The sequence below is a fragment of the Nannospalax galili genome, unplaced genomic scaffold, assembly GCF_000622305.1.
Source record: "Nannospalax galili isolate Female #2095 unplaced genomic scaffold, S.galili_v1.0 scaffold1857, whole genome shotgun sequence".
NCBI lineage: Eukaryota > Metazoa > Chordata > Mammalia > Rodentia > Spalacidae > Nannospalax > Nannospalax galili.
In genome coordinates, this window is record NW_008338858.1 from 470,350 (window position 1) to 483,271 (window position 12,922).

At 54.6% G+C, this 12,922-nt stretch overlaps 1 protein-coding gene across 3 annotated transcripts in view; it reads left to right on the top strand.

Annotated features, from left to right (window-relative positions):
* Positions 1-760: 760 nt before the first annotated feature.
* The window catches only part of Kcnc1 (potassium voltage-gated channel subfamily C member 1), a 43,258-nt gene continuing 31,096 nt past the window's right edge, over positions 761-12,922 (top strand). The window contains exon 1 of one of the 3 annotated variants that reach the window (XR_003849598.1): positions 761-1,651. Coding sequence is in view for 2 of the 3 variants with exons in the window: in XM_008833391.3 (XP_008831613.1) it covers positions 1,082-1,651 (570 nt within the window). In the remaining variant the exon portion in view is untranslated. The remainder of the gene's footprint in view (positions 1,652-12,922) is intronic. The other 2 variants (XM_008833391.3, XM_008833392.2) reach the window with 2 other exon arrangements.

Consider the following 12,922-nt stretch of genomic DNA (forward strand, 5'->3'; position numbering starts at 1 on the left):
GGCCTCGCCGGCCTCGCTGCGCCGCGCCCGGACCTGCCACCCCCGCCTCACGGGCCTGACCTCCGCAGCGCCCCTCGCCTGGGCGCGCAGCGCCCCTCGCTCGCCCCGAGCACGGAGAGGAGCGCGGGGCGCAGACACCCGAGCCGGCGCCGGACCTCGGGGACAACCTGGGCCCTGCCCAGTGCTGCTCCGCCGCCGTCCGGGAGCTGTCCCTTCAGCACCGCCGCGGAAGCCGGGTCCCGGCGCAGCCCCGCGCAGCCCCGATCAGCCCCGATCCAGCGCACCCCGCGCAGAGCTTCGCGGCAGCCCGGTGGGGCAGCGCCCGGTGCCCCTGCCCCGGGGACCCGCCATCTCCTCTGGGAGACGGGGAGAAGGAACGAGGAGGGCGGGTGGGCAGGCTTGCCCGCCGCCAAAGGAGCAGGCATCCGGGCAAGGAGAGCGGAAGGGGACCGGAGCCTGCCCCGAGCCCTGAGCTGCCGCCCCGCCACGCACGGAGGACCGCGGCCGGCATCCATCCCCGCCGCGCCGGGAGCGCGCCGCGGCGACCACCGCACAGCCCACCGCGGATTTCCCGGAGCCCCTCTGCTCTCGTCCCCCTTCTGGGCGGCTGGTCTACTGGTCCGGGGGCCCGGGGCAGAGCCGATGACCTTCCGCTAAAGAGCTTTGTGCTGGTTCCTCCATTTCCCGCTGAGATGGTACCCGGAGCCCGGCCCCCCCACCCTCTCTCCCCTCCTCCTGGGGCTCGCCGCTGAGCGCCGCCCCGCTCCCTTCCCCCCTCCCTGTCTCCCTCCCTTCTCTCCTCTGCCTCCTCCGCAGGCAGGACAGCTCCCTCCCACATCTGGCGCCTGGAGACCCCGGACCCCCTGAGCACACCCCTGGACGCGCACCTGACCCGCAGCGCCCCTCGAGGGGCTCTGGTCGCTCGTTGGGGTGGGTGGCCGGAGCCGCGGTCCTCTGTACCCCCCCGACGGCTGGGGGGAGGGGGGAGGAGGCCGCGCGCCCCCCTCCCCGACACCAACTCCCCCTGGCGGCAGCTCCCATGGGTGTCGCTGGGCCGCGCCATGCCTAAGGGGGCGCCGCGATGGGCCAAGGGGACGAGAGCGAGCGCATCGTGATCAACGTGGGCGGCACGCGCCACCAGACGTACCGCTCGACGCTGCGCACGCTGCCCGGCACGCGGCTCGCCTGGCTGGCCGAGCCCGATGCCCACAGCCACTTCGACTATGACCCGCGGGCAGACGAGTTCTTCTTCGACCGCCACCCGGGCGTCTTCGCTCACATCCTGAACTACTACCGCACCGGCAAGCTGCACTGCCCGGCCGACGTGTGCGGGCCGCTGTACGAGGAGGAGCTGGCCTTCTGGGGCATCGACGAGACGGACGTGGAGCCCTGCTGCTGGATGACCTACCGCCAGCACCGCGACGCCGAGGAGGCGCTGGACAGCTTTGGCGGTGCGCCCCTGGACAACAGCGCTGACGACGCGGACGCCGACGGCCCTGGGGACTCGGGTGACGGCGAGGACGAGCTGGAGATGACCAAGCGACTGGCGCTCAGTGACTCCCCAGATGGCCGGCCTGGCGGCTTCTGGCGTCGCTGGCAGCCGCGCATCTGGGCGCTGTTCGAGGACCCCTACTCATCTCGCTATGCGCGGGTAAGTGGCTTCTTATCTGTCAGGTTCACCGACAGGGAGAGGGAGCCCTGGCTGCCTCCCTCGGGTAGGGTGCAGCGGACAGTGAGTGCCCAGGGAGTTCTGGACTGAAGGGGGTTGTGTACGTGTGTAAGAGCGCAGGGATGCCTGCCAGTGACTGGGTTTGAATATGTGAGTGTGTCTGTATTGATAATATGTAGGAAAGCCTGTGAATGGGTGTGTTTTTTTGTGTGTGAGTACACCGCGTGCATATTTATGTAAGTGTGCTGGTGTGTAATGTATTTGGATGGGTAAAGTTTGTGGGAACGAATGAGCATATGTGTGTGTTTGAATGTGCATGACACCTCACACCCATGTGCATGCCCCATCTGTGCCTCTAGCAGATGTATACTGTGAAGGTGTGAATTGCCCTCTGGTTTGGGGGAGATAAGGGGAGCCCTTCCTTCTTCCCAGGGCAGGGTGGGAGAGGGGCCTGGAGTAGAAAGAGGACCTTAGGCCTTCCTGGAAGCTTGAGACTGACAGGCCCTCCCTCAAGGGATCATCCTCCCCTGCTATCTGAGGAGGTGGTTTAAGGAATGTTCATTAATAGCCAGGTGGTTGTTGAAGGACTGGGCTTGGGGGCCTGCTCCTAAAATGAGAGCATGCTGTCCCTCCTCCTGGAAGGGGAGAAGCTTGGAGGAGGTCAAAGGCTTGAGCCCTTGCTTCCTTTGGCCTGGGAAGAGAGGGGCAAGGAGGGGAATTTTATGGGGCAATGTACCCAGACAGTGTGTGAAGTGGGCGTGTCTTCATCAGCCACACCCCTTTTAGAAATTGTTAGAAGGGAGAAAGGATGCCTGCTGTTGACCTTGGCCGCAGACTGCCTCTCTCGGTTAATTTCATCCTGAATAAAACGCTGGTGGACTCTAAGGGCCTTTCCCTCTGGATCTTCTCTTACTGAGCCCAAAAGAGGGAATGGAGGTAGACAGCTACGCTAGAAGAAATACTAGGCCTTCCTGGGCTGGCTTCTCAGGCCTAAAGAGAACCAAGGATGAGGGGGAAGGGCAGAGCTGGGAATCTGAGACAGAGCCCCTCCTCAGGGCCAGACCCACCTCTGTCCCCTCCCTGGCAAAACACTGCCTTTGCTGCTGCAGGTCTGGTTTCTCATGCTGACAGGAGCCTGAGCCAGAGCTGGGGATGGGTATTTGAGCTGGGGAGGAGCAGGAGTCTGCAGCTCAGTGGACAAAGAAACTTGGGGGCGGAAGCTGAGATGCCCAAGGAGGGGCTGTAGGCAGACACCTGGTAGATTTGTTGCTAAGATAAAACAAAAAGGCATGTGGGGGTGGAGCAGCAGTTTAGAACCTTACACCTTGAATTCTAGGTGTTGTGGGTGGGGAGAGAGAGCACCTGGTTTTCCATATTGCCACTGAGGATCTTAGCCAAGGTCACCCTGGAAGTTGGAGGTCAAGTAAGATTTGAATCCAGATCTTCTGGGACCCCTATCCTCCTTGGAGCTGGTCATCAGCTTCCTGCCATTTTCCAGAATGACCTAGGACCTAGAGAGGATGCCTCCCCTCAACCCCCCTCCTTGCTGACAGAGGCCACCACAGCTAGAGGATTATGTAACTGGAGGCTGTGTTGAGCTATGGGGAGGGGCTGGAACAGGGGACTGGGGGGCTGAAGCAGCACAGGCTGGGGGGAGGTGTGCAGGGCAGACTGGGCCAAGACCTGGCTTAGAGCAACACTTCCACCCTCATTTGACCTTGGCAGCAGCTCCTCTTGGCCCCTGGAAGCAAGTCCAAGAAGGCCTGACTTCCTCAGGGTACCTACAAGAGGCTGGGTCCCTCCACCTGCCTCCCTGAACTTCACTAATCAGTTTCAGGCAGGGATCAGAGGGGGTACTCCTGCCCCTCCCCTGCTCTTTCCTCCCACTGGGCATCCCTGGGTTATGGAGTGGCCTTCACTCAGTGGCGACAAATTGGCCGCCTAAGTATGGCTTTAGGTCTTGCCAGTGTATAAAACTACAAGACTGAAGTCTCGAAACTCTCAAGCAAATGCCCATTTAAGAGCAGACTCAGGGAAAAGCTGGGCAGTCAGAGGTGGTGTATGGTGGGCAGTTGCAACACAGGGGGGTGTCAGTGGGTGTCCCCCTCAGGGCAGCTGTGCTGCTTTCCCTCATAACCTCAGAGAGGTTGTGTCCTTTTCCACTCCCATGGGCGACACATGAGGACACAGACTCACAGAGGAAAGGGGAAATGAAGGCAGAGCTGGGATTTGAACCCAGGCTCCTGTGACCCGCCCGCCTGCTGGCCCAGCTGCATTGCGCTGCCTCTCTGCAGCTCTGCAGGGACCAGCCTGCTGCCGGCCGTCCTCCCCCTCCGTCTTTGCTGTGCTGCCGCCTGTGTGCCCTGCAGTCACCTTTGTTTACTCCTCCCCCTTACAGCCTGGAAAAGCCCTCTCAGATTGCTGGGTCTGGATTTAAGATTCAGTTTGTATTATAGATTCTGAATCCCTTATGTGTGTGAGATTGTCTATGTGTTTGTGAAAGAAAAGCTTGCATGTGTGTATGTGTGTGTGTATAAGAGACTGTGTGGGTGTGTGAGAGTCTCCTCGTGTGTTAGAATAAAAATATGCATGAGGTGAGTGTGACTCTGGGTGTATACGTGTGTGTGTATATGTGAGTGCATGTGCTTGCGTGTGGGGGTGTATTGAAATTGTGACTCTGAAAGAGGTCCTCGTGTGTTAGAATAAAAATAAATATGCATGAGGTGAGTGTGACTCTGGGTGTATACGTGTGTATATGTGAGTGCATGTGCTTGCGTGTGGGGGTGTATTGAAATTGTGACTCTGAAAGAGGTCCTTATGTCAAAGAACCTGTGGATGTGAGTCTCTGTGTGTTGACAGATGGACTCATGTGTGTCTGTGTGTATGCTGGTGTGTGAAAGAGATGTGTGAGAGAGAATGTATATAATAAGATAGACTGCATGTGTAAGAGGAGTGACAGGTGCAGCATATGAGACTCCAGGTGAGTGTATTGCTGAGTAGGAGAGAGTGTGTTGCAGGTGTGAAAATGTGCATGAGGAACTCTGCGTGTGAGTGTGTGTGTGTGTGTGTGTGCTTGAGACTAACTGTGCATGTGTAGGATGCCTTGTGTGACAGACTGTGTGCTAGAGACTATGTGTGAGAGACCATGAGGTCCTGTGTATGACGGCATGTTGTGTGTGAGAGAGACCCTGGGCCTGTGTGTCACTGTAGCTGTGAGTGCTTGTGTGTAAGAAAGACCCTGTATGGCCTGGTGTACCTCAAAGAAGAAAACTTTCTGGAGCAGCTTTCTGCCTGCTACCTCCATCTCCTGGGCTGCCTGGGCCCTGACTGAGGGCATCTCCCTGTGCATGTCATTACTCAGAAACATATGTCCCAGCCAGGGCCAGTTATGTGTGTGTGTGTGTGTGTGTGTGTGTGTGTGTGTGTGTGTGTGTGTGTGATCTTCCCCCAAGGAGCTGGTCATGGAAAATAAGAGCTACTAGATCGGGGTGAGAAGTTTCATTGGAGCTCTGAGGGGGAGCAGGGATAGAACAGTTTTCTTCCTTTTTGCTGGACACTGGTGTGAGGGGCTAGGGTGTGAGGTGAACTGGGGCAAGGTGAGCCCCACTTGTAATCTGGGATGGGGTGTAGCCTCAGACACACACAAGGTATGGATGATGGTGTTAGTGTACGGCAAAAGGTAAAGGGCTTCTTGGAATAAGATCTGTTCCAAGGAGGTCATATGAGGCAGGCACTCAGGGGCAAGCCGGTGTTGGCCAGGCAGAGGCAGAGGAAGGGCAGTTCTTGTATGCAAAGTTGCAGAGGTATAAGAGCAGGTGTGTAAGGCCAGCCAGCTGCCCTGGGAACTGCCTTCTCTCTTCTTTGGGGGTGTGGGGGTGTCAACTGAGGTCAGAGGCCCTAGGCCTTTGTCTGTGATTTGCATGTCACCAGGAGCATGGTACAGTGTCACATCAGGGCCAGTGATGGTCTCTAGGTTACAGGCCAGGGAGTGTTCCTAACATGTGTATGGCATATGTGTGTGAGTACAGTGACATCAATGCCAGAGAAATGCAATGATCTCAAAGCTGGGGAAGCCCCAGCCCATACACTCCGTTGCCTGTCTCTCCTCTGACTTCTTGTCCAGATTCTGCCTCTTCCCTGTCCCTCTTTGGGACTCCCCTTCCCTGGGGAGGGAGTCACCTAGGAGTCACAGTGGAGAGTCCAGCCCACCTCTAAGACAACTCAGGTCTTAGCTTCAGCATGAGGTGAGACAGGATGAAACTATTATCGGGGACTTCTAGGAAGCTCATTTCTCACCTCAGCGTCCCCAGGACAGGGCACACTTTGAGACATGGTAACATGTAAGGGAGACCCACAGTAGTATGATCTCATCCAGACAGTGTTCTTTACCAAAGGTCCATGTGTCTCTGAACGGTGCCCTCAAGCCCCCAAAGCCCTTCTGGTAATGAAAATCACAGACCAAGCATCTGGTGCTTAGTCTTTCAGCCGGGTCCCTGATGAATGGGGTTGCTGGCAGAACTGATCTTAGAGGTTCAAGTAGAGTGCATCTAAGGTAACCATGGAGGTAACAGGCACACTGAAAGCATTCAGGAAGGGCGGCTGCTGGAATCTCTGCTGTGACGTGTCTTAGTGTTTTGTCTTGTGAGTGCCTCTGAGCTCCATCCTCTTCCCATCCCCATGCCTATCCTGTGCTTCAGGACACTGTGGTTCCCTTAGATCTGCCTCTGCATAGCTTTCCCATTTTTCCATCGCCAGCTCCAGGCCCCTCCAATCCATTTTCCATTTAGTAATCACAGAGGTCCTTTTAATTCACAAATCAGTCAGGTCACCAGAGGCTTCAGGGCTTCCCAGGCCCATACTGTGCCTCCTGAGCCCACTCTGACTCTCAAGTCTCCTCTGGTCTGGCTTTGCTCAAGGCTCACTGAACAGTCATCTGGCTTGGCTTAGTTTCTTATGGTTGCTGGGTTCCCTTGCTTCAGGGTCTTTGTGTATCCTGCTCCCTCTGGAAGATTCTTTACCCCTGGATCACCTCTCTTTGTCCATCATCTGCCTCAAAAAGTTGTTTCTCAACAGTATCCTTTCTGGCCCCCATACAGTGGGTCAGCGTTCAGTTCTACGGTCCTTCTCTTCGGGGCATCTGTCTGATTGGCGATTGGATGTTCACTAGTGGGTTTGCTTGACTCAGGTTTATTGCCTCTAAGCTTCTTCCACACTCTATATAGAGCTTTTACAACAGAGGAGGTTGAGGCCCAGAGAGGAATGCTTTGCTGACGGTCATAGATCCATCTCTGAACTTTGTGGGTTCTTTCAGTCCCACCTCAGAGAGTGCTTGGAGTCTGGCAGCAGTGATCCAGAGGACTGGTGTGCTACTAGAAGTTTTGGGTGTTGGCCTGAGAGTTGTCACAGAGATCGGGGCGGCGGGGGGGCTTCTGGTAGGGGCTCATTCCAGGGCCCACAGCCTGAGCCAGGGACGTTAGGCCTCCCACAACAACTGAATTTAGTGCCTCTGGCTATTCTGAGCAGTCTCATGACCAGTGTATTCTGCTCAGGACCAAAAGGTCAGGTCCTTAAGTTGCTCCCTGTTGTCACTTCTGGGTCAGTCTGGCCAGCACCCCAGTCCAGGCTCCCATCCCTGAAGGAGGCTCAGTGGCAAAAGAGGACCTAAGAGGCTCCAGGGCAGTTGGCCACCAGCCTTTGTTCAGGAGAACTAGTTGGGAGGGACTACTTACCATGCGTATGGGATGTAGGGTCAATGGGTGCTCTCTGACCACCTCCAATGCCTGCTATTAAAGAAAAAAGCTATTCAGCGTCACGGGTTAAAGCACAAGTCTGTGGGACGATAGACCCTGTTTAAGATTCTCACAATAAGAACAGGGACTCATGCAATGGGGCCTTGCATTAGAGGTTAAACATTAGGCTCATCTGTGAATACAGCATAGAACAAGTGGGAATCTGTAGTTAAGGAACAGGCTGGGGGTCAGTGAATGGAAAATTACCATCAGGGAACATGAGGCTAAAACAGCCTTAACAGGATTCTCACTGAAGCCAGGCTAGGGTAATCAGACATCCCCAAGGCTGGTAGAGGATGAAGAGGATGATCAAATACCAAGGGTGGAGTTCTGGCTAAACTGATTTAATAAGGCACTTTTCCTAAAGTGGCATTTCACAGGAAGTGCACTGGTGGACCTAACAGAAGGGTCAGAGCCTGACTAAAGATTGACCCAGAGAAGAATCTTTGCCACCTTCCTCATCCAGGGTAGGAGAGGCAGGCTCAGTGAGGGGCAGACACTGTCCACAACCATAAAAAGTCAGTGGGACTCAAACTCACAGCCTGTGCTGTTTCTTTGGACTCTCAGTGTTAAAGAACTGCAAACCACACTTAAGCATGCTGTCCTCTTCTGGTGAAGGGTTAGAATCATCAGTTATTTGCCCTTCCAGGTCAAGTGCCCTCAGGTAGGGGAGCCCAGGAGGTGGCCCAAATTCCTAGCATCTCCCAAGCCAGACTTTGCACACCGTCTTCCTTTCTTGAATCACAGTGCTAATGGCTGCCATTTGTTAATGTGCTTATTAAGTGTCAGACACTGTCTCAAGGGCTTGATTGACTTGATTGACACATTCTCATCTCATTCTCACCAGACTCCCCGGGACTGCATCACCTGTGCTGTGCTCATGCCATAGCAAAGCTGCAGCAGCTCAGAGAGGGCAAGCCACTAGGCTGAAGTACTTTAGTCCTAAAAGCAGAGCAGCCGACACTCAGAGCCTGCCTCCTGTTCACGTTCCAGGTTGCTGGGTCTGCAGCCTGCCATGCTCAGGCCGGCACTTCCATCTGCTTCCCAGCCACCTGTCCAGGGATCCTGCTCAGCAAGCCCTGACCTGGATCCTGGCAGGAGGGCCATGTCCCAGTTGGGCTAAAGAGAGCACTCTGGTATTCTCAAAGACGCATCCCCACAGTACTCAACTATCTGCCACCCCCATTCATGGAAGCTGGGCCTGGCTGGAAATGGCAGAGGAGCCGGGGAAGATGAGAGGTTGTCTTGTGTGCGGTGGGGTGGAAGGAATACTCTACCCGATTCTCCTTAGCTTAGCATTCAAGGCCTGCTCTGGTCCCTGGCCATGTCTCCTGCTGTTCGCTTCTGCCAGGTTCCCCTCAGGCCTCCTGCTCTTCAGCTCTTGTTTACCTCTCTGGGTTTCTGTTCACCTCTAGCCGCCGCCCCACCCCCCACCCCCTGACACTTTGGGGTCTTTTCCCCTCTTTTTTAAATTTATTATTTTTATTTTATGTGTATGTGTGTATTGCCTGCATATGTGTAAGTGCACCCATGTGTGCAATGCCCAAGAAGGTCAGTAAAGGGCATCGGATCCCCTGGAACTGGAGTTACACACAGATGTTAGTGGCCACATGGGTGCTGGTACTTGAATCCAGATCCTCTGAAAGAGCAGCCAGAGCTCTTAACTGCTGAGTCATCACTCCTGCCCCTGTTCTCTGGAACTGGAGTTACAGACAGTTGTTAGCTGCCATGTAGGTGCTGGGATTCAAACCCAGGTCTTCTGCAAGAACAACCAGTGTTCTTAACAGCTGAGCCTTCTCTCCAGCCCCTCCTTTCCCCTCTTTGCTGAGCACACAGACTACCCTTCCCTATTTCCCAGCTCTCAGCCTGGTGGTTCTTGCCCTCCATGACCTCCTCCTTTAGGACTGAAGGCTCTGGGATGGGCACTGAGGCACCCAACTTGCACAACGCAAAGTGGGAGTGGGTCAGCTCTGGGGGACAGGAAGACTGAGATATGGAAAGATGGGGCCACAAACAAACCCCAGGTTATGGGCAGACAGAGAAAGATCTGTAGCCAGGTCACCAAACCAACAGGGCTGCTTTGAGCAAGCTCCAAGGCCTCGGGACTGCAGTGTCTCCACCTGTAATACAGGAAGGCTGACCACTCAGCGTCCTTCAGCTTTGCCATTCTGGAAGTCTGAGAATCTTGGACTTAGCTTCCCAGAGGAGCTGTGAATCAAGTGAGTCCCCTATGCCTCCTTCCACAGCCTAGCTTAGCTGCCTTCCAGGACACAGGTCAGTTGTCTGGCAAAAGTCCTGGCACCAAGTGGGTAGGATCTGAAGAGCTTCTTTTCACTCTGCACATTCAACCTGTTCCCATTTACTCACTCATTCATTCATTCATTCATTCAAAGTGTCTTAGCCACCTCCTTGCTGGGTAGGCTCACCAGCCCGCTGGCAGGCTCAGACCTGGGGTACTAGTGCTTTAAGGTCTGCGTCTCCAGCTCAGTGGGCAGCAGCCCTCTTCCATGAGTCCTTTCCTTGGCTGTCAGTCCTCAGGGAACTGCAGGAGGCCACTCAGAGGGGACCTCCAGTGTCAGGCTGTACTGGTATCCTGGAAAGGGCCAGTCAGGGGGATGCTGTATGAATGAAGTGGGAGTGTTCCCACCAGCAGCCATGGAAGTTTAGGGATTAGATGCTGGAGGACCCCCCCCCCCTCCAACCTCAGAACTACCAGGGATGCTTTAAGAATTTCAGATTCCTAGGCTGTGTCCTAGGAGGATTCCATTCCTAGACCTGTCCTCTCCTAGGTTACATTAATGCTAGCTGGGCAGAGTCCCTGTCATATGGCATATGGCCCACTTACTGACAGCAACATGAGGGACAGGACTTGTTAGAAACAAAGGGGTCTTGGGTGCCAGCCCAAATGGCCTGAGTCAGAATCTGCATTTTAACTGGATTCCCAGATGATTCATGCCCCTCAGAGGCTAAGAAGTGCTGAGGTACAAAACAGTTCATAGCCTGGGGAAGTGTCAGAACCCACAGACCACTGGATACTTGCACCACGGCTCTGATCTTCCTTGTGGCCCAGTTGGTGGCAGGGTAATGGGGCCTTCTTGGCCAATGACAGCTCCCTCCATCCAGCTGCACAGACACAAATCTTTGGGGCTCCTTCTTCCTGGGCACCTTTTCTCACATGTCAGCAAATCCTGCCATGCTTCAGAAACATCTAGAACCCAGCCACATCCCATCACCCCCAATCTCTCAGGCTGAAACCACCATCTCTTCACTTGTAGATCATTGCTGAGGCCTCTGTCCTCCTGGCCTCAGCCCTGGTAGCCCTGTCCTGTCCTAGCCATTTTTCCACAGGGCAGCCAAGGCCCCTCTAGTAAAATGCTGGCCAGACTTCACTCTATGTCTAGACCTACTTCCTTCCAGGGACTATGTCTATAAGGATGTCCTCCTCCAACCTCCCCTCTTGGGTACTCCTGCCCAGACCCACTTGCTCATCTGGTGGCTTCCTCTGGTCCCTCCTCTGGTTTCTTTCTAGGACCTCCTTTCAAACACTGCTTTCTCTTGGGTGTCCGACACTCTGCATTCTCCTCCTTTGCCTTACTTGTCTTCTGTCCTAGCACGTAGGCTCCATGAGCCAAGGGCTTTCAGTCTCTTTTATCAACTGCGCTGTCCCTGAAGCCTAGGGCAGGACTTGGAACAAGCTGGGTGCTAAATAAATATTTATTGGAGGTCAAGTAAGCTGGGTGAGGGTAGCAGCACACACCTATAATTCCTGAACTAAGGAGGCAGAGGTGAGAGGACCTCCAGTTTGAGGCTAGCATAGGCTACATGGCAAGACCTGGTCTGAAAACAAAATTATTGAATGAAAATAGCAATGGTGGGATCTGCGATGAAGGTCAGGCAGGGGCCATGCTGTTGAGCCCATGCCTGGCTGACCCCTTCCTTCCTTCTTTGCGTCACCTGAGAACATGATCTCTCCCTCCCTCTCCCAAGCTGGAGTAGTGATGGTTTGAGGCTAGCATAGGCTACATGGCAAGACCTGGTCTGAAAACAAACAAAATTATTGAATGAAAATAGCAATGGTGGGATCTGCGATGAAGGTCAGGCAGGGGCCATGCTGTTGAGCCCATGCCTGGCTGACCCCTTCCTTCCTTCTTTGCGTCACCTGAGAACATGATCTCTCCCTCCCTCTCCCAAGCTGGAGTAGTGATGAGCAGGCCAAGGTGGGGTGCTGATGGACTACTGAGATGTCCTAGTCAGGACAGGGTTGCCCTTGCCATGCTAGGCTCTCCAGGCTAGATGAAGGTGATCACATCCAGGCCCCTCTGTCTCCAAACCCATTTCCTACTGCATTAGCCTAGGTACTCCCAACCTAAGCTCAGAGGTCTAACACCAGCACACACAAGCCCCCAGGTCCTACATTGTATAGCCTAAGCTGGCTCCTCCTGGGAGGGACTCTTTCCCCTGAAGGCCAGCCAGGTCTTTGTCTACCTTCCCCTCCTCATCTGTCCTGCCTCCTCTCATCCTCTTCCTCTGTCATCTGTGTTTGTGGGAAGTTCTAGGTATTAGTCATTGGGTTTCAAAACAGACTCCTCCTCTTGAAGGCCCAGGAAGGATTTTTTTTTTACCCTAAATTCCTCTACTGGAGTCTCAGTCATATATTCAGTAAAATAAATGTAGAGCGTCTCTCTACCACCAGCTTCTAGCCATTTTTGCTCTGGCACCGTGACCCAGAGCTTCTTTCTCTCAGAGAAGGCCTCTTGAGTGAGGCTTGAGTTCAAATCTCAGTAGCTATGTGACCTTGGACAAGTTCCCTAACCTGTCTGTGCCTCAAGAGAAGGGTATTAATAGCACCCGACTCATAGGGAAGTTGGGAGGATTAAATGTGTTAAGCACTCAGCCCAGAACCTGGAATGTAATCAGTGTTTAATTACTGTGGGTTCTATTATCTCTTACCAGCTTGTGGCCCTGGAAGACACAAACCTTCACCTGTCTCCCATCTGCATCCTTCTTTCAGCTCCCAGGCTCCCCACAATTGCCTCTTCCGTGGGTCACCTAGTCCACTCCAGCCCCTTCTTCATACTCTGTCTTCCAGGGGCCAGCGTGCGTGATGCCACTGTGGGAAACAGGCCTGGATTCTCCCATGTATTCTGGATTCTCCCTTTGTATTGCAGGCACGTCACATTCCCCCTGAGCCTCAGTCTCCCTATCTGTTGCAATGGACCACTCATCCCTTCTCTTCTGCCCTCCCCGGGTAGAGTAGGGTATGAAAGAAGGTTGATAGAACTTCTGATTGCTGGTGAGAGGAAAGGAGGGAGGGAGGAAGGGAGAGAGGGCGGCTGACATCAGGCTCTGGTCTAGAGCCAAGCTCAGTGACCTGAGACACTGGCAAGTGTCCTCCAGTGTGGTGGCTCCTGAGGTAGAGGCCACACCCCTTAGCTCCAGGCATTACGACTTGTCAGGGAATACT